We start from the raw sequence: 24,765 nt of genomic DNA, 5'->3' as shown, positions 1-24,765 counted from the left end.
TTTGATCTAGATGAGTAATTATTAAGAATAACTTCTTACTTACGAGAGTTGTAAATGCAAGAAACGGCCTGATCTCGTTGGATTGCCAACCGAATTATGTTAACTTGTCTAAGAGCAATTCAATATAGCATGCCCATTAAACGGAAGCCTACTAAGTGAGTTAAATTAATGATAACACTACAGCTGATGCAATAGACAACATTTTGAACGATGATCACTTTTAAACATACACACGTTCAAGTGCATACGTAATTGAATTTTCACGGCTAAGTGCGAGATCTAAATTTCTTAAAACCGTTTTATTCCAAATTGTCCGGTCAAAGAATGTGCAACAAATTGTATTCATTTTAGACCTCGTGTTTTGCCTTTCTTAGTGCAATAGGAAGCTTCAAATTAGTAAAAGACTTCCTTAAGGTCGAAATGTTTTCTTTTCTAGTGACACCTAATTAGTTGCATTATTCCTAGATTGTATTCAAATTAATCCACAGATGACAGATACGCATCTGTACTCTGGTTTGCGGGAAGCCATCCCCATGTCCCCAGCACCGTTTGATGTATTGGGCCTAACTGCTGAGAGCAAAACTCCAGTTAGAAGGCATTTTGCAGTGGCAGAAGAACTGGACAATGCCACTACATTCGAGTCAAAGTACACGACGGCCGAAGAGGAGGAAAATGACAACGCAGCAGAGACAAATTACGCAAACTGTTAGAGAATGACACTGAAGAAGGAAAAAACTATGAAGCCGAAAACAAAGAGTACCAGTTTGTCAAAAAGGGTACACATACATGTATTGCTTCCGAAAAGGCATATTTGTACATAGCTTGAACTTTATATGAATCAATTTTTAAGTCCTCAATTCGAATTAACATTTAAGGTTTACAGGTATAAATATTTGGCCACGTCATCAGGGGTGCTTTATAGAAATACCCGCCCGAGAATGAAATCCCTTGGTTTCAGCATATTCGGTATACAGCCGTCACGCTCATTATTAGGACGTAATTTTGTTTATTTATATGACGTCAATTGGTGCTGATTGTGCTCTTTTGTTGATTTTTTTTTTTGTTCACAATTAGTGGTGGTGGTGCTGCTGCTATTTATTGTTATGTTTTAAATAAATACCGAATATTGTGAGAGTATTATACGATCAATAAAATACCAGGTGTAAATGTCGAATACCAATACGTTTATTTGTTCGGCATACATATATGTGCCTACAACAAAGATTAATGGTTTATGTTTTCAATGCTTCGCTAAATGAACTGTTATCAGCCCAATTCCTTAATGAGTTTATGAACTTTGTTACAAGCAGTGAGAAAAAATCTGCATGCATATTTTGAATTCCGATGACATGTTCAATACAATATAGTTGGAGATGAGGACGGCTGGTATATCTTTTTATGCAATGCTTTTCAGCAAAAGAACAAACCATACTCTTACCAAAACTGTTGATAAACACTTACGGTTAATAATAAAGGAAGTTATCTTATTTGATGATGATGTTTTGTTATTTTTATTAATGATTATCATACTTATCGCCAATCATGCACTGTAAACCCTTTGAAAACAAAAACAGTTATAATAAAACATATTTAAGAAGAAAAAATACGTATTTTTGATATTCGTATTTAAAGGTAAAAATTATGTGTTTGACATGTTTGAGGTTTTTCAAACGTAACCATTTCAAATTGCAATGGTTTGTTTAATTTTCGTATTGTTTACATAAACTATTAAAATATACTAATTTTTATGTAACAGTTGAATTTCTCTGTAAAGTTATGGAATATAGTACTACAAAAAAAATTTCGTTCACGTATCTGAGATAAAAATGGCATTTTTGACGGTTGAGTTGTGCAATTTAAGTATGTTGCCATGTTAACTTCTTTGGTTCAAGAATTATTGTTGACAGTAATGTTATGTCTATAAGTATAATAAAGCTATGATAGTGTATACTATTATATATATAAATATATTTGAATGATTTGACGTTGACTTATTTGCGTAAGTGTTCTGGTACTAAATATCAATTTTAATACACGTGATATGATTGCTTCTAAAACTACGGGATGACTGTTTTATATGGACGAGAAGGTTTTATATTGTACCAAGGAATCGAAAATAAAAATAAAGTGTAATTAATCGAGCACAATAGCACTGTATAATGTACCCGATATGCAAAGCTTTTGTATTTTGTATGTTCCCTAAGGGAGGAATATAGTTTCCGCACTGTCCTTCATTGCGTCAGACAGAGTCGGTACGTTTTGGTTTTCCCTTCATATCTCAATACATTTTTATTCGATCACACGTGGTGCTTTGGAGTTATGACCCTTGGATTTCTCAATCTAGCGCTCTTGTTGAAGATACAATTGTACAGAGGATATCTCGACAACTTAAAGAGGTATCTTTTTTGAACTTTATTTGTAAGCATTTTTTATTGAGATGACGTGGAGTTCACCATGAATCGTGCTTTTCTATTCTGAGAGTAATGGGTAACCCATGCTGCCCTAGTTTAGTGGCATTTCCATTTGGTATTTTTTCCATTAAATTTTGTCCGGAAAATAACTGAAAGTGTCACGTCGTGTAATATATAGTGACGATGACGTAATGACACAATCGGGGGTATTTTGTAATTCGAATCTATTTCTAGTTAATTCATTTGTGTTGTCGCATATGTATTCATAATTTAACAATCGATGTTTTTTTTTCAACCATTAGCCTTTTTAAGATCATTGTCATTTTTACCATGTTAATGGTAGCCGTCTTTTGCAATTCGTTTATTATTATATTCTAATTTACTCGTTTTTGACAGCATTTTGTTCTGAAACACAACTATAAAGTACAAATATCATAAATACAGGATCTTGCACGAGTTGTCATATCATACCATATTTAATTAAATGAGTTCAGGAATTTTGCCAAAGCCAAAGCTCGCTTACACACGAATTTCCCGGACGAGTTTAATAAAATATGGTATGATATGACAACGAGTGTCAGATCTTTTTTATCATATGCTGTTAAATGAGCAAATTAAATAAATATTTACGCAAAAATAATGATAAATCCCGAATGTTGTTTACATTTCGTGACGTCATTTGACGTTGCAACGTCATTTCAGCAAAATAACAAAATGCGATTGGTCAATAAACAAAAACTAAGCCACTGATAACGCTTAAAATGTATATTACACATATCTAAGATAAAATATATGTAATGGTTATATTACATGGGTAACAGGGTATGGCATGTGATAAAAACAAATATAAGCACGAGTTCATGTCAAAGCCGGTTTCAAATTACAGCATTATTTCATGTTGAATGTTTCTTTCATCAATTGAAATGACATTGTAGTGAACTAACGAAGCAGTCGAGTATCGAACATTTTTTCCGCATGTTATTCTGATTAAGATTAGAGTTTTTAATATTTTGTGTGAATATGAATATTTGTTTTGCTGTTTAGGATATCGTTCAAACCCTCGTTGTCATTCTCTAATTTATTGTTTGTGTGATATTGCTAGAGAGTGCATTTAAGTTTTGTTCGCAAACACATTTTCACATTCTCTAATGAGCATAATGTAAAATCATGTAGCATTAATGTTTTGCTTCGAATATTTAATGACTCTTTAGTTTTGCATTTATATATTCTAAATATAGTGAAAACATACGTCATAAATAATCTTACATAATATATTCGGGTGGTGTTATATGACAGTGAGCATAATCTGCGTAAGGTATCAAGGAATGAGTAGCTAAATTGCTCAACTTGACATGTTACATGAAAATCCATCTTTTAAAAAGGAGAACATCCTATGTTTAAACGCCAATGTCCTTATTGCATGATTGTAATTAACTCCTTCTACAATTGTGTTTCTGAGACGCGCGGATGTAATTATGTGCGTCCTTCCTGTTTGTTTGGGTGTGTGTTTAATAGGCAATATGTATTGTCGTTAGAGTTTTGCGCTCATAGAGACAAATTTCTTGCTATCGAAGCGGTTATGCAATTTTAATTTATTTTTGTTTTGTATAGCAGTATTTTCTCTTTACATTTAAAAGTATAAGTATTTCAACAATAATAGTTACCGTTATTGTTTATTATCCGATTTAAACAAGTTTCACCAAATAGTTGTTCAATATTACTTTTAAATCATTAATCTGTACCTTTAGAAAATACTTTTTTGAATATCTCAATGCTAATGGTAATATATTATTTGATGATATGGCATATATCATAATGCTGTAAAACAGCACACAAAGTTTTGAACTTATATAAACATATCGCCCCATTGGTGCAAAAAGGTACCATGTGCCATTATATTTTAATTACACATGGTACCTTTTTGCACCAATGGGCCGATATGATATATTGTTTAAATGTTGTATTGCATGTATGGAAATAAAAATATAGTGAACTCAACTGGTTTGTGATTTTTGATAACTTGGGGGGTTAATTTGTCTAAGCATTTTTTCTATTTCCGATTATCTGACTTTTGTCTGAACTCACCAATTGGCCTTCACAGTGCATCTGTTATATTTCTTATGTCCCATAATATATTCAATATCATATCCATATTGTTTGTTTTTACGAATAGTTTGTTATTGGTTTAGTGTACATTTGGTCGATGATTTTAAAGATATGTACCATATTATTTGTATTTTTTTACAGTTTAACCTCTTAAATCGCTTATTTCTTAAATCATTTCAATCGAATATAACGGTATGGCTCTATAATACGTCTAATCAACAAACGTTGACTTGTCGAGACCACTTTCATTAAATTCGATAAATCGGTCGAAATGATTGAGTGTTTTTGCAGGCTTGAATTAGTACAATCTTTAATTTTTATCATTATCAGTAATCATGTTTTTAAAAATAATTGAAAGTAAATAATAAAAAAGTTCACTATGTGGAGACGGCGTGACGTGCAAAATCATTATACCTACTCCTTTTTCGGACACTCTCTGTTTAATACAATCAGACCATACACTAATAAATGCCGAGGCAGCGTGTTAATATGAGGAAGTAAATTTCAAATCTGGACATGATGAATCCTTCCCAAAAAATACTGCGATTCTGAAGTAACCTAACAACAATATTCTCCATTTAAAGACACCGAAACGCTTGCAAGAGCCGTTTGCGATGATCGACCGTCAGATTTTTTGTTTCAAATGTAAGCTTTGAACAGCTTTTCCTGGAATTTAACTTTATCACTCCTCGGGTAATAAAAACCTTTCACAAACGTCAAGATCAAACGTACAGGGTTCTTTTAAAGTGTGGACACAATACAGATGTTTATTGCAACTTCATTCATCAAGTTATTGTTATATAAACTTGCATTAGCAACGCAATAAACAGTGTTGGAAATAAAATTATCATTTCATAATGAGTAAATATTCAATTATGAAATGACTATATACTATTGGATAAACACATATGTGGCACTGCGCTGATTTCATATGAATGCACGAACAGAGAAAGGTAGGAATGTATTCCACAATTCAATAAAGTCCATAATACTCACTGCATAAAACATTTACAGACGTTAAACTCCAGCATTGCATTGTCATTATGTACAATTTGTTGGTCCTTTATTTAAGGCGAGTGAACAGTTCGAAACAGCACAATACATGTAGCCGAAAACTGTGAAAGTGGATCGGATGACGTAATTTAAGAGCGATGACACGATGACTTCAACAAAATCCATTATAATTAAAGGGGCAGTGCTGTTAAATAAAAATTATTAAAAGGGCAGTATTGTAAAATCGAATTACTATTAAAACCAGCTTTGCTTATTGAATATTTTAGAATAGTGAATCAAAAACGAACAAGCACATGTTTTTAAGTACGTCAGTATCATATCCTTTTGATAAAAATGGGTTAATCAAATTGAAAAGTTTAATATAAATATTTTCTTTTAGATATTTAAATTTGCGAACACACTTTAAAACATCTCCTTAAAATGATGGGTGGGACATTCCATTAGTTAAATGCCATTTTAAAGAAACAGTATATTTTGAAAATAAATCACCATATTTTGAGTAAAATGTAAGGAATTTACGTCTTGGGTTATGATACAAAAAACCTTGTTTTAGCAATTTCTTCGTTAACATATTATTACGATTATTAAAATCATTAACACATGAACATGCTCTGGCGTAACGTATCAACTGCGAAATGTAAATACCAGAGGATGGATCTTTAGGGATGTGACCATCTAGGAACGTATACACTTGTCTTAATCATATTATTATTAATAGTTAGATGTAAGTCTAAATACGAAGCATCTGTATTGGAGTGACACGATCTATTTAAGACTAGTTCTTTTATCTGAGTAGTAAAAAAATGCTGTTTTAGTGTTTAAAGCAAGATAAGAACACTTCTCTCTTGCAAATGTTTATTTTTCAATCAAAGAAACGAGTTTGGATTTAATCAAAGTGTGAGGAAGCGTTGTATATAGTGTAGAAAAATCATATGTGCTTATTTGTGACACCTTATATTTTTTCTTTCAATTTTATAAATAACTTCTAAGGAGATTTTTACTAACAAAAAAAGGTTTTTATTACTATAATAATAGTAGCATCAAACACGATATGTTTTAGTCTTAATGTTTGGATATCAGTTGAATACATCAATATGTGTATTACCGTTAGTGAGACAACTCCTTACTCAAATAATCTATTTACTATCATCAGATTTATGTAGATAACTTTTCTGATTTCGCAATTGTACATATCATCGTAGTCGCCCTCGCTCACAGAAATCGGCTATTTTTTTAATTGAATAAAGAAGATTAGGCAAGCATACTTTCAGTGTAATGAGTCATCTAATTGCTTTACGTGTCCAATTCTGCAGTGCCATAGAGCCGTTCAAACAACGCATTTTCAAAATGGTAATAGTGTAGTCGGTGTCCGCTTTATGATATTCACCGTTAGTCGTTTGCTTTTGAATATTAAGCGTTATCCCTTCAATGGTCGTTGCTTTCTTGACTTAATTCGAACACAATCTGAACGCGAAGTGTACTTTAAATGGCCCAGTAAGGTAGGATTCAATATGAAAGGTAACGATGTTTTTTCTGATCTTAACCTTATTCAAAATTGATCATGATAATACAAAGATAAACATGTTTGACTAAAGTTCATGAAGATACCGTCATAAATGTGACCTCTTCTTTGGTATTAATTCTTTCATAAGATTTACCTGGAGTTCTTGTTGTTGGACGTATTTGACCAGATTCGAATACCACATATAACATTGAAAAAAATTAATTGACAAAGTTTTGTTACGGATAGAACAGAAAATAATATAATTAAGATTGAGTAATAAATAGGGCTTCTCAAGTGGTAATACAGCTTGACCTTGTATCACAGTGTTTTAATGCACGTAACCCAGATTAAAATCATAAATACATGTATAACATGTATTTTTATTTTAAGATTTCACTCTACAGTATACACGTTTCTTTAGAAAAAAACAACAATGTAGATTGAATAATATATACATATGAAACTGTACAATAATGTGTGGTTAAGAAGTATGAAGAATTTTCCGCTTCATACTGTTGCGTAGAAAGATGATTCGATAATTTGACAACATATTGACGTAATTTCCTCTTAAGTTCGGTTTTCTTAATTGCTTGATAACAAATATTTACAATGTGTTTATGACATACAAAACAACTGAGGATTATATGTGAACTCTACGTGAAAGTCTACCGTTATATTTAGTTTGAAGAGAAAACGTCGGGAGAGCAAAATAAAACTTCGTTTCATAGAATTGTGATTGTCATGTATTGATTATAGATTTAATTGTTTGTACAATTTAGCTTGATTTTGTACGTTGTTTAAACCATTAATAATGCGACTGTATCGGATTCATTAAATTTCGAAGGCAAGAATAAACATAAAGATAAACATTAGAAGACTAAGAGGGATCGATGTAGCGTTAACCGATAAGGAAAACCAACGGACAGTCTTTTCCTTGCTGTCTGTTGTTACCTCGCGATTGAGAAATACCTATAATAAAGTATTTCATTGATTTTCTGTCACCGAAGTTTGTTTACATTGAAAGTAAAGGATTACTGACAGTAACGGTTATATCGACATACATGTCGCAATGATATAATCTACAATTTTAACTCATTCTACCATTTACGAGCATTAATTTTACAACAGGAAAAGTATGTAATAATTGTAAGCAAAATGTCAGACATTCTAATTATTATAACCCACGTCGTATCAAAATACCATTAGACAATACTATTAAAAGTTTCTCAGGTGTGTGTGTGTAATATGAATTATTCAAGTTCTGTCAAATAAAGGCCGTACAAATCCCACAAGAACATTATGTTTGGCATGCACATTTAAGTTTACAAAATAAGAATTACCGTATGTTTCATGATCGTTTGTTCGCTTAACTTTTGTAGATAAAACAACAAACAGACGTGGGAGTCGCACGCGTTTCGGATCAAGATATAATATATAATAGTAAGACTAGTTTACGATTGTCAGACCAATTTACGCTGCATATGTTGTGCGGTATAGTTGTATCATTGGTGACGACGCCTTCCTTTTTAATTGCATGCTATTACCGTGCTATACTTTTGTATGGACTTTAGTTAGCAGCTGAGTGCACATTTTTGCGGAAAACACGGGCTAACATTATGGTCTTACGAAAATCGTCGAAATTCCAAATGATTTTGCATGCTTCTCTTAGAAACTGCTCCGAGTTCGTGAGATATCACTGTATAGGGCACGGAGACGTTTGTCGCACTGTCATCGCACGGTCCTCTTACGATAAGCGAGCAGGCATCGTTCGGTGCTACATACGATACATTTACCGACTAATGGTCGACGATGTTAAAATCATTATGAATCTCTATATCACGTTTAAAATGATGCACTGATCACTTAAGTTAATACGCCTCACTAAAAACTTTAACATACATTTGTAAAGACTGATGGAAACTTTGGCCTTGCAAACACTTTCAATTTATTGCATATTAATAAAATGTACGCTTACTATGAATTACATGTAGTAGAAAACGGTATGGTATAACACTAATAATCCTTATCAAGCTTTAATTCATGGTATGTAAGAAAATAATCATGCCAAAAACAATAAAACCAGAGAGTAATTTCAAAAACTACAATTTGAATTATCATTATGTGTTAAGGGATAAAGTAAAAGTTAACAGTACCAACACATTATTCATTTAGGATTAAGCAAGGCAATTTAAACAATTGATTCCTGATACAAGAAATGTACATTGGTCGAGCACAATGCTGCGCCATACGTTAACCAACATAACCAGGTACTGAATGAAATTATATGAAAATGAAGTCGGGGAAACATTTTTGCGTATTAAACAGCCACTGTTCAGGCGCGCTATTTAAGAAATTTAAAGTAAGTCCACATTATAATACAGTTAAGATTAAGATCTTGTGATATGCTACATCTTATAGATTTAAGATTTAACCGAGCTTATCTATAAATATATATTGTTAATTTATGTTAAAACAAATGCATATAGATAAGTAGGTTAACCGTGATCGCTTTTGTTTGTATCGCATTGCTTTTTATTGGTTATTGTACACTATGTAAAAAACTCATCGTGTGGAAAAATGATAACAAGAAGGGAATGTAAGTAGTATTTTGTCTCGATAATACGAATGCATAAAATGCATGTGTAGGTTGTACATAACGAACAATTTCTGAACTTTACTTTATTAAGTTTAAAAATATACAAATGAGTTCGAATCGAGACTTAGAGCGTGCTTTACTTAATGTCTGTATTGTTGTAGTTTTTTTTCTAAAATGATGCATGTTGCTTTATGGCGAAAATATGATATCCCCCTACTGTCTTACTCCTTATTACAGTTTCGAATAAGGAAATGGTAAAAATAAACTTAGAGTAAGTTATTTAGAGCATGTAAGTATTAACCAAAGAACGATTTCAATAACAAACATCGCATTGTGCATTTTACTTGCCCATCCGTTTTTCTCAAATCGTTATGTATTGAAGTCTTGTTACCATGTTCCAAATCCTTCCCAGTTTCACTGTTTTTCCTTATATACATATGGTCCTATTTCATACATTTGTAATAATGTCATTATTTGCTTTTGGAAATAAAATTTGTGAAAAGTAAAGTAAAATAGCGTGACTTGTGTACGTTTTGAAAGATAGTGATCGTTTAGGAGCGTTTTGTCGGTAATTCTTTGTAAAAGTGACGTTATTGTCTAACCCATTTTTTGCCAATATCGTACAATTATTTTCAATTATGATTCGACTGCTGGGCGAAACTAAAATAAGGTATTGCAAGGTCTCCTTCAAAATACAATATAACAAACAGTGACACTACAGCTACACAAGCAAGAGAGAAGCCTTATATTAATATGCTGTTCGTTATTAATCATTTGCCAGCCAGTGGGAAAATACACATTTTACATAACCAATACACATAAACATATATTTATGTTCACTTGAGCTTAACTATCAAGCTTCGATCTTAACTTGCTGATATGTATTTAAAGTAGGATCTTTTACAACCGGATTTTTCGGCATACAAGTTCGCTTGAATATACTCGACTTTTAATAGACTTAAATTGAGATTAGTAGCTGCTTTTCAAGCAGTAATTTGATTTATGATGTCTGCGCAAGAAACGATTGCTTTGTTTATATTAGGATAATTACTTAGGTCATGTTCAGGCGCAGGTTAAGTTTGAACTGAACTGAATTTTAGACATCATTGTCATTTTTATCTTGATCATAACTATCTTGATCATGTAAATTATAATTATCATTATCATATATTTCTTAAAAAAATTAATACTTATTGACAATGATACCAATTAGTACTACTTTTACTCCTCCTTATTTATAGTACTACTGCTGCTGCTGCTACAACAACAACAACAACAACAGCTACTACTACTACTACAACAACAACAACAACAAAACAACTACTTCTTCTTCTACTACTACTACTACTACTACTACTACTACTCCTACTACTACTACTACTCCTACTACTACTACTACTACTACTACTACTACTACTACTACTACTACTACTACTACTACTACTACTACTACTACTACTACTACTACTACTACTGCTACTACTACTGACAAGACAAGACAAAAGTTTATTTTGTAAATAAAGGCCACCGGCCCAAAATACAGCATACATAAGTAACAGCATGTTATTTTTTGAGTTGTGATACATCAAGTTTGAACATCAATTTTGATCTACATCTTTCTTTTTCATTATTTCAGTTACAAAAAAGGCTATGCTTTTAAGTTTACTTTCATCAGAGATTTGCATAAGATTGCAAAAATTTAAGAAATTTTGTTCACCATTGTACCATGAAAAGATATACATTTGCCTTTCTTGGTTGAATTTTGGACATTTAAAAAATACATGAAACTCATCTTCAATACACATATTATTAAAAACGACTGAACAATATGTACATAATCGGTTTTCTCTTGAAATTCCTAAATGTCGACCAGTTTCAATAGCTAATTTATGGCTTGAACAACGGAATCTAGCAACTGACTTTCGAACATAAAATGGTATATCGATAAACAAATACTTTTCTTGGTTTAACATAGATTTGAACTGTTTGTAAGTATCGCATCTTGGTGAATTTCCAAGAGCTTCAAGCCAGTTCTGTGTATTACAATCAATCAATCTTTGTTTAAATGACATTAAGAATAATTCCACATTTCCTATCTCTTGACTTATCCAAACAAAACCAAATCCATAACGGTACAAAATATTTTTTACAGATGTCACCCAATTAGTTCTTCCGATTTCGTCATGCCGCTTTAACATAATATAACAGTTTCTAGGATATCGATCCTCTGTCATACTTATCAATTTACACCAATATTTAACGCATTTTACATGATGTTCTATACAAAGAGGTAATCTACCACATTCTCCTAATACAATGCTATCATTTACAGATTTATTTACACCAAGGAAATATTTACAACACTCGATTTGTACTTTTTCGAGAATGTCTGAGAATTCTATTCCATATATCTCAGAGCCATATGTAAGTATGGGTTTAACCATTGAATCAAACAATTTAAAATATTCCGTGTATGAAAAATATCCAAAGTTTCTTTGGTATGATTTAATAGCAAAAATAGATTTTCGGGCTTGAGCTGCAAGTTTTTCTTTCGCTTTCCTCCATGATAATTTGGGTGTAAAAAGAAGACCCATGTATTTATATACAGATGTGACATTTACGGGATTATTTTTTAAGACCCAATGTTCGTATGCTCTTAGCGGACCTCCATTTCTAAAAACAATAATTTCAGTCTTTTGTTGATTAATTGTCATACCAGTATTATCACAAAATTCTGATATAGAGTTCAATTGTGATTGTAGCTCGATCGCGGTATCGGCGCAACTCGCAACGTCATCGGCAAAAAGAATGCAAATAATGTCTGAAATATCTTCGGTGATAAAAATACCCCTATGACCTTTAGATTTTAGAAAGGTAGACAACTCGTTCATGTATAAATTAAAAATTATAGTGCTGGTTACGTCCCCTTGCCTAGTGCCGATGTTACAATTGAAGTTTTGCGTGACATTTTTATCATACTACTACTACTACTACTACTACTACTTCTACTTCTACTACTTCTACAACTACTAACACTACTACTACTACTACTACCGCAGAAGCAGCAGATGCTGCTGCTGCTGCTGCTACAATCACCTGAGCATCGGAATAACAACTTGTTGATTCATGATGTAATAAAGGTAAACAAGCATAAATTAAGAGTCGTTATGGGAAAACTGGGATAATGCATTTGCGTAAAGTGTCGTCCTATATTAGCCTGTGCAGTCCGAACAGGCTTATCAGAGACGACGATTTGCAATTTAATTAAATTTTTCGTTGAAATGAAGTCACATCTAAATGAAAATCAAGTTTAAGCGAAACGTCTCGTCCCTGATTAGCCTTTGTGGACGATACATTCAAAGTCAATGCGATGTCTGTATATTAACCCATTTATGCCTAGTGGACTCTCCCATCCTTCTAAATTGGATCAATTTATTTCCAAAATTAGGGATTGCTAGTATACTTATTTCAATATTTAGAATATTTCTCACAGAAATTCCTTTAAGCAAACAGCGCAGACCCTGATGAGACGCCGCATCATTTACATGTTTCTTAATCTTAAAAAAGTGATTTTCAAAGATACGTGTCTTGGTTGTCTTTATGCAGTCTTTGATGTGCATTTGGAATTGAATTTTGAGCTTTGTTCATACTATGGTTCAGTAAACTTTATAGATTACATGGAAGGATCCGCGTCTAAATTTTGTGTGAACAAATCTGCAAATAACGTGGGGAATTCCAAACCATGAACATGTCTTTTGTACATTAATTAGTGTTTGATTGCACAAAATATGATTATTTGCAATTTAATAAAACTCAAATGGTTTGGTACTATCGTACATGTTTTGGTACAACTTCTAGTGAATTTGCATTCTATGTGTTGTTATTCATCAACGTTGTGTCTGTTAATTCTAACAGGAATATTGGATAGTTTTCTCTAGTAGTGTTAACTTTAAAAAAAGCATATATGTTCACTATTAATGTGCGCAATATTATTAAGTTGATTAATAAAATGATGCTATTAATTTAATGTTTGTAATTTGCACTGTCATTTATTCGAACCATTGTTCCAACCATTGAATACGATAGTACATGTCGGAATTTACACTACACTTACGAAGATAATCTTAACAATTTAGTTTATAAATCCTAAACCAATACATACATATAAACGCGGTATTTGAAATTATATGTAAATGGTACAGTTTATCACAGTTTCGTTTCTTCAATGCCGTTCACAAACCGCAAGTTATTATAAGCACTACGCTAATACCAACACTTCCTCATATTTGTTGCTTACACAAAAGTATATCTCTGTGAAAAAACAAATTTGCATAGCGAAAAATGTTATGTTTTATCTAAATGATTGTTTTTGTTGTTCAAACGGAAAATATGTAAAGATGTATAAAAGTTTGTTTACGATCTTACACCATTTCTTTTAAATCTTTATTCTAGTATGCTGTTCTTCGACGTTTTAACTTTTATAAAAAACAAAAAGTAAGATCGTATATACTCACTTAAGGCATTAATGAGTTTCCTTAATACATCAGATATACACAATTTTTTTAAATGTAAACAAATATGACCATGACCAGATAAGATAGCACACCTATGCAAGTTTGAAGCGTTCGGTTTGTTTCATATCTCACCGTGCACTATGTTGAATTGTAGTACTTATGCTGCATCTTACAAGGGACATGGACTTACGGTTTATCTGTGTATTTATTACACTCACAAATTTTCTATTTAGTGGTAAGTTTGCATTTTTGCAATTTTGATGTGTTTATTGCATAGGCAACATTATGATAACTGTCCTGTATATAATAATGAATAAACCTTTGTTGAATGTTAACATTTCTTACATATATGCAAATAGGTACAATATGTTATATTGAAGTCTAAATCACACGTTTCATTATCATTATATCAATGCATTTTAAAGAATCACGCACCGAGAAACCAGCACTTGAAGCATCGACGCCCGCGGGCCCAAGCGCTTTAGAAAAGAAAGGTATGGTCGTGAAAAGGTTATATTTCTCTTATGAGAACATGTTGATTGACACAAAAACAAAGAATTTAAATAAATCACCATAAATATGCTTGTGATAACTGTGACGATCCATTTCATTCTCAACTTATTCCAGTTGAAATATACGTTAGTTGTGTAATAACCCTATTTCTTAGTTCAGTTTCCAACGGTTTTTAGAGGTTAAAAAAATGTATCATGCCTTTATTAATTTTATTTCATATTAAGTTTGTGTACGAGTGAAGTTCAAATATTTTATAAAGAATACATTTTAATTGTATTTATATGTTTTAGTTTAATACCTTGGTAGTACCACAGTCATGTATAAAATCTTATTTTTGCGAATGTTTGCATGTTTATATAATTCCATTTTTGAGTAAGCAAAAAAAAATCTATTATATATGAATAAAAAAATAATTTTATGATATGTTTGCATAAAAATATGCTATTTCTATTGCTAATACTCTTGAGATTTATTTTTCATTTCAGATTATATAATAGGCACCGTTGTTTTTCTTGTTGTCGGCATTGTTATTGTCCTCTTTGCTGTGCTTGTTAAAAACAGCTATATACGAATGTAAGTAAGATAGACTGCATTCATTCAGAATATCATTAACACGTCTCAACTTTAGTGATCCATAAATACGATTTGACGCGTTGAAACAGTAAAATCTTAAAACATAAACCTATTGCTTTGATTAAAAATATTTCCATTGAGCATTCAAAGGAAATTATCTGTGATTAAGATGTTTTAATATTTCTCTTTTTTGTTGGTCAGTTGCCTTAAATAAATCGCTTTGTGCGAAAATGGTTCTTATGCCATGTGCGGCCAGTGTACAGCCAGACCAACCTGCGAAATCGCGCATACTTGTCAGGATCTACCCCTTCCGCTAATAAGACTAAGAAGTCTTGCCTGCATTTTATAGCGGACATGGTAGCTCCTGACCAGAATTCAGGAATGCGCAAGCTTGCCCTGAGCTATGCAAGTCGCATTTGGGATAAGTCCCTTTCTTAGATGAAGCGGCTCCAAAACCAACACTATGCTGCTTAAAATAGTTTTATATTATTAGGTGAAAGCTGAGTCACATTTGGTTTAAATTGCGACATAACGACATCATGCAATGATACGTTTCTATACAGAAACAAGTATTCTTTTGTAGGAAAAGGAATGCTAATAATCAACACAGCATACAAGAGCTTGGGCGCACGGAGTTGGGTGATGTTCATGTCGATGACGAAATAAGCAACATTGAAGAATCAGCATATTCTGCCTCCAGTCCAAGGTTGACATTCACGATATAATAAGAATTGGAGAGAAGGGGCATGTGTCTATGAAAGTGTGACATCGGCACCAAAATATTAATAACATGCTCTCATTTATTTATAAAGTTGAACGATCAGGACATATCTTTATTAATGACAACTGGAAACAAGTATACATGTGATAGTACAATAGACTGAAAGTATGTACCTTATTCGCAGTCGGAAGTCTTAATCTTCTGAAGAAACCTTTTTAATGCCGATTGTTCAGTACACAGTATGGGTCATGAAGCTTTCCTCGATTACAAATTATGCAGTCTCAAAACCCCGAAAACACATAAAGCCGAACATTTTGTATGGGTCATTACATAACTGTACTGGGTATGAAGCTTTCTCGTGAAGGGTCATCAGTTCCTGCCCAATTTATGCAGAAAATAATCCGGACATGATGCACTCTTGTATATGTTTTTCTATAAACGTTTTCTATTTTAAACAATACAATTATCAACGTACACGATATGCTTATGTTTTGAATAAGAACATGATGAATGGACAACAGATGTATAAATAAAACAAGTTTAATCAATAAGCTTGTCGCTCTGTGTCGTCTCGATTATATTTGGTTATCGTCAACGTAAGCCGACGACCTACAAAACATATCAATAAACCTCTACTGATAAGTCCTCGCCCATATCCCAGTTTGACAAGGTTTTTTAACTTCCGCTTCATTTGTTATCACATATTAAACGTAAGTGAACTGTTTATCAATCTTCACCAGAGTATTGAATAACAAATGGACTTGCGAGTTCTCTGTGTGTTTGTTGCAGTGGCTTATGTCAATGTTATTGGTAAGTTTTTGAGTCATGAATTATAACTTCATATTATTTACGAATAGGTATTGTAATAATCAAAAAATGTCTAATGAATTACAAGTATATGGCTTTATGAAAAGAATCAGATTTCGAATTTGAAAGCCTGTTCATTTATCGCGAATAAGGTAAACGGCTGAAGGTCAACTTTTATTTAGTTATTTAAATATTTCTTTTCGGTTGCGATTCTACTGGTAAAGTCAATCAATCAATATGACATACTGCTATTTATTTCCATATTTTGTTTAACGTTTAAACTGGATTTCACTTATTAGCCTTTAAAATTACATTTGATCCTTATGTGATAAACATTGTTTTTTTTAACAGTTGTTGTGGAGATGGTTTCATGTAAATACCAATTGACACTTTTGCAGCTCGTATTATGTGTAATTTCCAACCGAGGAGTTGGACGTTGGCAATGCAACTCTGCCTCAGTCTTAGTGGAACGCCAGTGAGTTTTAGGTCCGTGCCGTCGCTTATCAGCTGTTTTTTGAATGGATCGTTTTGGACTTCCGACTATGCAACATGGATTGCGACTACAGGTAAGATGTATTGTTCCTCAACCTGTCCTTTTATATTTATATATGAAATATTTAAAATTTAAACGAGTTTTTATATACAAACACAAACCTACAACATGTGAACTTGATGCAATCCCAACTGTGAGACTAAAAGAAAATCTTTCAGAATTGACACCTATATTGACAGAAATAGTAAATAGATCGTTGCTATTTGGTGTATTCCCTGACACATGGAAAAGCGCTGTTATTAAACTATTGTTGAAGAAGAAAGGTCTCCCTTTGGAATTACCAAACTATCGTCCGATTTAAAAAAAAAGCTGCATTAAACCAAATAAATGATCATATTGAAGCTAATAATCTTCCACTTTACCAAAGTGCCTATAGAAGAAATCACGGGGTCGAAACGGCAATGCTAAGGATGTATTATGACCTTCTAGAAAATATTGATGAAGGTAAAGTCACCATCGTGGTCATGTTTGACTTGAGTGCAGCGATCGACACCATTGACACACCAATACTAATTCGTATTCTTCGAGACGAGTTTGGTATTCATTGCAGTTCCTTAAAATGGATAAACTCCTAACTCACCAACAGAACAATGAAAGTATTAGACGAACAGTCAACTACCGAAACTGAGCAGTTACTTTTCGGTGTTACTCATGGTTCTTGTGCCGAGCAAGTTATATTTACCTTGTATATATCGGCTCTTAACAGAGTGGTTCGAAAATACCCGGCTGATCTTTATGGATATGCGGATGACCAAAAGCTAGCATTCAAAATTCAATTCCGAAAATGATTCGATTTTTTTTCAGCAACTTAATAGTTGCCTGGACGACGTAATTAAGTGGATGTCAACCTTCAAACTAAAAATGAATGAATCAAAAACTGAAATTATTGTATATGGAACCAGGCAACAGTTGGCGTGGTTGTCGGTTGTTGCGAAGTGAAATTTCTCAATCATGTAAGAGATCTTGGTGTTATCATGACCAACACACTCAACTTTGACAAACACATCTAGAAGAAGTGATAGATCGCACATGCACAACAACGCAATATCAAAGCTATACAAACACATCTTACAAAAGAGTCTACGACATCATTAGCACATGGATTGGTTTAATGGCATATTGACTTTTGCAATGGTCTTTTTACGGAAGTTCCCGCTTACCAAATTAAGAAGCTACAGCGAGTTCAAAATCATGCCGCAAGAGTAGCCCTGAACGCTTCCTGTGAAGAGTCTATCACTGATCTCCTAAAAAAGTTACATTTGCTACCTGTAAGGGCCAGGGTGATGTTTACAGTTTGAGTTGTAGTATTTCCGGTTATCAATGGCACAGCTCCAGTTTACATAAGAGAATTGTTTTTACCTGCTCGAGGACAATACAAATTAAGGTCACACAATGACACAAAATTCTACATTCCTAGACGACGAACAAAATTGGCTGACAAATCTCTTGCCTTCGTCGGTCCAAAATGGTGGAACAATCTACCTGAGTATCTTAAGGCTTGTCAATCTTATGCCAGTTTTAGATCAGGGCTGAAAACACATCTTTTTGGACAATTTTATAAACAATTAGTGTACTTATAGGATAAGTATGAAGTCTGCAATTTTACTTACCCAAAAAGTAATTGTTTAATGATTGTTTTGACGTTCTCGAACATAAATGTATATCGTTAACAAGTTCTGGTCTTAATGCTGCATATGTAATATTGTGAAGCGCAATACAATATGTAAATAATTTTTGCGCTATATAAATGCTATGTATTTGTATTTGTATTTATAAATATTTGGTAAAATCACACCACTTTTATCAGATTCTCCTGTCGATTGTGAGTACCGAACGCTGGCCGAAGACAATCAGTTCAGCGAGTCAACGTTCGGAAATTGTTCAGAAATAAGGCATTACATTTGTTGCAACAACACCATGATAGGTATGACAACCTTTTTAAACTGTTGAAATATTTATTTCATTTATCGTGCAACGTTTAGGTCTATTTCTTTGCCTGTGCAGGTTTGGGGCATGCTTTACTTAAATTGTTTGCTTATTTTCACATAATTGCATTTTTTAGTTTTTATTATAATAATTAAGACACTCGTATCTTTCAATAACGCGTTGAGTTATAGATTGTTTGATTGTTGTAAAAGTAAGGTTTTCTATATAGACTTATTTTGACAAAAACTTTTGTAAGACATTATAGAATTAAAAGGACTTGCTTACAAACTGACTAAATTACAATTGGAAAAATAACAATAAAAATATGTCATACATTCCAAACAGAATGTATGAATTATAATTCAACAAGCAAAATGTAACTTCTTTTTATGAAACGTGTTAAAAAAATATCCTGTTTTTGAAAATCATGTATCGGAATGGAAAAATAGATAAATAATGCGTGTTTTATTTCTTAACAAAAATCGAACATCTGTGAACAAGTTCCTTTAACGGCGATTCACGAATATTGTTTAGAATGGAAAGGTTAGACGTAAAAAGTATTTACTGTAACTTTGTGCAGATAATTTGACAAGGCAAACATTGTAGAACTTGAATGTATAATACAAAATCTGGGGAAAATAACGAAATGTGGCACAATTTCGAAACCTCAATGCATTTACTTAAACTGAGCACATATCTTTAAAATAAGAATCGTGTGTAAAGAATGGCACGTGGAAAGAAGCATCCAAATGTAACGAAACCTACCCAACACCGCCAGCACAGCTAACTATGGGTGATTACTGGCTTAGACGTGCATATCGCTACCAGATTGACACATTTACAGGTACTTTGGAATAAACAATACAAAGGTGTCGAGTCATAACCCTCTCTAATCGTTTTTTTTTTTTCGAATAAAAATGTCATGCTTGCTTGTTGAAGTACTTATGTTGTTATTTTAAATTAATATTTTATTCCACAAAAGAAAACTCTCTTTATGTTGGACCAAACAACTTTATTTTTCTATCCATAAGTTCTAAGAAACTTGAAGTTCTCACACCGACTTACGTATTTTTTACATACACGAATATACATTTGATATCTGCGTGAACCTTTCAGTTAGTGTGCAGCGAGTTTTAATCTTAAGAAGGAAGTTTAATTACATAACAAGCTTTAAACACGAATGTGTGGTGCATTTGAAGGTGGAATTCCGAACAGCATTGACCGATGTGGGATGTTGGGCATTGATGGAAACCCTCAGTTTGTCAGTAGAGCTAACTGTGCAAATTCGCAGTATTCCTTTTGTGAAGTTGGTGAGAATTTTCAAATAAAATACTAGTAATGTTCATGAATATATATAAAATATGCGATATATTTGATAAGATATGAACGTTTAGTATTTGCAAATAAAATTCAAATATCATCAAACATTATTTCTCAAAGAACTCTCACACTATGTAAACATGATGTTAGTCTCGATGAGATATTCTGACGAAGATAATTAAAAAATATATATACTGCCATATTTGCATAATTATACACGTTCAATTTAATTATTTGCATACATAGAAACTAAACAATATAGTTACATGATTGTGTCCTTAATTGTACAAGTATATAGTTTAACAGTTTATATATGTTTACATGATGGAACAAAATTCATCATTGTTATCAATACATTTCAGAGAATTACACCGGAAGTGAACTTTCAGGTACATCAGTACTTAAATAAAATAACAGATGCGAACTTGATATGTTTTCGTAGCTTAATTTCACTTATGAAAAACAATGTGTATGATTTAATTATTGTCAAAAGTAACAGAAACTGTTGTATAACTTCTTATAAATGTTTTCGCATTGCATAAGTCAACTTAAAAAAAATCGAACGTCAAAGTCAAGATCCAAACCGTAGTGATGTTTATCAAATGAATGATAACGTTGTAAAACGGGACACTTTATTGTTAGTAAATATTCGCGAAAAGCAGTGTGTTTTGGGGAGTTGACAAATGTGGAACCATTGCGTTGATTACTTTATTTTTCAGTGTGCGGATCAACTATTGTAACAAATCAGTCTTTCACAGATGCCCAATCGTATGCTTCACAAAAGACAGAAACATTTACAACAACAATCATGCAAATCAACGAAAAAAAATAAAATACATCAACAGAATTAATACTTTGTAACAATACTTCAAGCCCAGTACTTGACAAACAAGGTAAACCAATACTCGTGTCTGGCACGTTTGATAACCCGAGGCAACGAAATGTTGATCAAGGACTGATATTGAAGATTGTATGAAATATGATTTATTGCGTTGATACAAATTTCAATTATTATATTAATTCAATAATGCCTCAAATTTATATTACGTTAGGGGCTGATTGACGCTTTCACAGTTAAAGTTGTATCTCAAGAAAATATGTCATAAATGACTAATGACGTGTTAAATCAGTAAAGACTTTGTAGGATTCATCAAAACATTTTCGTAAAATTGAACGCAGACGATATGTTTAAAAATATATGTACATTTATTATCCGCCAGGTGTCTCATAGCTGATAATATCTTTACATATATTAGGTTATACCATAGTTTCAGGCTCCGCTCGAGAGATCGGTCTAAGTGTAAGCATTAGCATTGTGGTCATCGTAATAATTACCACCATCGGAGTGTGCGTTTATAGAAGAAGGTAAATACATCACTTTTGCGAAACGTTAAATTTTAGTAGATGTGCATTACTTTGTATCCCCCATTATTTCGCATTGTTTTACACAGAATGTGTCTATAACACTTAAGTAAACTGAAGCTTTGTGCGTAGCATATTTTACATTTCCCAATAGAAAGGACGACCAAGTACATAAAAATACTTAATTATAAATAGCGATTTAAATGAGTTCCGTTGGGCGATTATTTAGAAGCGAACACGTAACACCAATTGTTTTTATTTCACTGCATATGCTTCAGATATAGGCGTAAACCCGACAATAAGCAAGTGTCCATTCAAATGAACGATTTGTATGACGTCAGTTGCCAAAATGAGATGCCTAGAAAACCTGACCACACAAGTGAAAGTTATGAGTACGCAGTTACAAGTCGGCTGCGGAAAAACGACATTACCAAACGTGGAGTAAAAGGTATTGAACATGAAATTGTTGACCTTAATGCTTATAGTAAAGTGATACCAAGGACACAAAGGAACGTGAATACGATGGAATTGCAGTCAAGAAAAGCAAATAACACCGGCCTTGCTGGTGATTCCACGGTAATTAAAACTGAAAACGCGGTTGAAGCGAGTAATGAGTATGATTTCTCTGTCACACCGGATCCAATCAACATGAACATGTATGGTCATCTTGGTAGCCATGATCAAGATGACGCATACGACGTCGCTTCGTGTACTCAAAAACAGCTGACGCAAGAAGGAATGAATGATTACGATAGACTAGATAAACGTTCTTTACAAAAACAATGAACACCGACACTTTCTACATTTTAATTGCAGTCTTCTTTGGTGTTTGGTAATTTATATATTTAAAACGAGACTTTAAGCTTGAACAAAACTTTTTGTGTTCTACTTTAATGTGCAACTGTCTGAATAATGATTACATTTGAATCGGAACATTTAGCTTTATTTGTCTCAATAATCTGCGTTTGCATTGAATGGTTGAAACTTAATAACCATTTCGAGTGGCGAAACAGGAAAATTTCAGACATAACTTTGATATTTCTACTCAAGGTTAGATTCAGTTAATATCATCTGTTTTGGTTATTGCTTTTTTTACACTTAAGCGATACTGTTTAGTTGCGTCAGTTAGTAAAATATATTGTAAGATAACGATTATATTATTTCCGTGTGTTTGTGCACTTAACTTGTTTCGACTCGTATTTCTTCAATTTGTCGGATATATTCAATTACACAAAGAGATGGACCTTATATCTCTATATGCCGGGCTAAAATTGTGATCATCAAAATATAAGGATAGCCGGATAACAACAAGTGTTTATGGATAGTAAGTTCGTTTATTTTCATTTCCTAGTTCCTTTTTATATAAGGAATAAGGAACTGTTTCTTATTCCTTATTAAAGCTTAACATATTTGATAAAGGGTTTTAAAGAAAAATAATGCATACAATTCGTAAGTAAATCAAAACAAAACAACTCGAATACATTTACTTCATGTTTTAAGCTAAATATTCATGTTCCGTCTTCGTGCTTGCATAGGATTTCGTATTTAAACCGAACCAATATTTTCTAATACAAATACTTACTTCTCATCAACAAAACCTAAAGCAAATAACATTATCTTAAATGTATGTGAAATAAAAGTGCTGTCTTGTACATTTCAACATGTTTGCTTTTATTTTTAATCTAGTTCCGTTTTCGCGGCTGAATAAGGAACAAGGAACCAGTTCCTTATTCATTATTCAAGCCGAATAAGGAACATGCATTTTCTTACTCAAACAACATTGCAATTGATCCAAGGTTAACCATATGTAAATGAACATCATTGTATTTAGGTTGTATCTTTAAAAATACATTCCAACTTAGGTTTAAGTAATGATAATTCCGTTCCTTATTCAGTTTGAATAAGGAATAATGAACTGGTTCCATATTGCTTATTCAAAGCGAATAAGGAACTGGAGTGTTCTTTCTAAAAATTATAAATCAAAATGAACCAACGTGACAAATAAATCAAAGAAAATTATTGTAAATGTAGGACGGGTATATGCATATAAATTGCAGTACATTTCTACTTTGTTGTATTTAATTATAATATAGTTTCATATTCGGTTTGAATTATGAATAAGGAACTGGTTCAATTCGAATAAGGAACTGGCATTTTCTTACTCAGTAATTAAATTAATTTGAATAAAGAGGCGCATAAATCAACGAAAATCTCTGTAAATGTAGGTTGGGATTTTTTTGTATTGCAGTACATTTCTTCTTAGTTCTCTTTTGTAATGATAACGAAGTGCCTTTTTCGCGGCTGGATAAGGAAAACGTTACCAATTGAACTATCTGAAATATAACTGATTACCACCGAGAACAGCGCAATTTTGTCGGTTCCCAAGACTTTTAATCGTGCGCCAATGTTGAAGATCGCCGAATGTAACGTTGGCATCCGAGAGCGAGAAAACGCGCTTTCTGAGATAGAAAATCTATTGAAATAAAACAAACAAATGACAGATATGTAAGTTTTGGTATTTAACTTAAAACACACACACACAACAACAACGAAATACAGAGGAATTTTGATGAAACTTTCCAGTCTCATAGAGGAACCTTGGCCGCTGCTTCCGGTTCAGTCTCGCTTTATTGTGACATCTTTATTGTGACGTCGTTCTGATAACAACGCTGTCCGACATATTGGCATTCGGTGCGAAAACGGAACTGTTACGCTTAGAACGACGAAGGACTGTTTACCATGAAGACCGTTGCCGTTTTTAGATACCGCGGTCAATAATCGTGTGCCGAAGTTGAAAGACGCCGAATGTACCGTTGGTTTGCATGAGCGAGAAAACGCGTATTCC

General features: G+C 32.8%; 2 protein-coding genes and 2 long non-coding RNA genes across 12 annotated transcripts in view; all 4 read left to right on the top strand.

Moving 5' to 3' along the window:
- Nucleotides 1-1,492, top strand: part of LOC127842850 (uncharacterized) — a 14,595-nt gene extending 13,103 nt beyond the window's left edge. For all 3 annotated transcript variants that reach the window (XR_008031915.1, XR_008031914.1, XR_008031913.1), the window contains one exon: nt 489-1,492. This is a non-coding gene — a long non-coding RNA (uncharacterized LOC127842850). The remainder of the gene's footprint in view (nt 1-488) is intronic.
- LOC127842840 (receptor-type tyrosine-protein phosphatase epsilon-like) overlaps nt 1-24,765 on the top strand; it is a 569,039-nt gene that overhangs the window by 17,008 nt on the left and 527,266 nt on the right. The window lies entirely within an intron of this gene.
- Nucleotides 14,245-21,391, top strand: LOC127842847 (uncharacterized). The gene is made up of 10 exons (XM_052372610.1): nt 14,245-14,380; nt 14,571-14,639; nt 15,144-15,231; nt 15,815-16,762; nt 17,158-17,325; nt 19,120-19,236; nt 19,948-20,082; nt 20,355-20,548; nt 20,921-20,947; nt 21,278-21,391. Exons 4-10 carry the CDS (start codon nt 16,708-16,710, stop codon nt 21,296-21,298), a joined length of 717 nt encoding a protein of 238 aa, XP_052228570.1. The 5' UTR covers nt 14,245-14,380; nt 14,571-14,639; nt 15,144-15,231; nt 15,815-16,707; the 3' UTR covers nt 21,299-21,391.
- LOC127842849 (uncharacterized) lies at nt 21,380-22,847 on the top strand. The gene is made up of 3 exons (XR_008031911.1): nt 21,380-21,451; nt 21,827-21,923; nt 22,199-22,847. It is a non-coding gene; the product is annotated as an uncharacterized LOC127842849 (long non-coding RNA).

The sequence above is a fragment of the Dreissena polymorpha genome, chromosome 8, assembly GCF_020536995.1.
Source record: "Dreissena polymorpha isolate Duluth1 chromosome 8, UMN_Dpol_1.0, whole genome shotgun sequence".
Taxonomy (NCBI): Eukaryota; Metazoa; Mollusca; class Bivalvia; order Myida; family Dreissenidae; genus Dreissena; species Dreissena polymorpha.
Note: the sequence above shows the minus strand (reverse complement) of the source record. Positions and strands in the feature narration are given on the sequence as shown.

Bases quoted from the DNA above. Each gene is read 5' to 3' on its own strand.
- LOC127842847 (XM_052372610.1), top strand. From the start codon at position 16,708: ATGGACTTGCGAGTTCTCTGTGTGTTTGTTGCAGTGGCTTATGTCAAT. The intron at 17,326-19,119 runs GTAAGATGTATT...CACTTTTATCAG, and splicing joins AACATGGATTGCGACTACAG to ATTCTCCTGTCGATTGTGAG. The intron at 20,083-20,354 runs GTACTTTGGAAT...TGAACCTTTCAG, and splicing joins CCAGATTGACACATTTACAG to TTAGTGTGCAGCGAGTTTTA.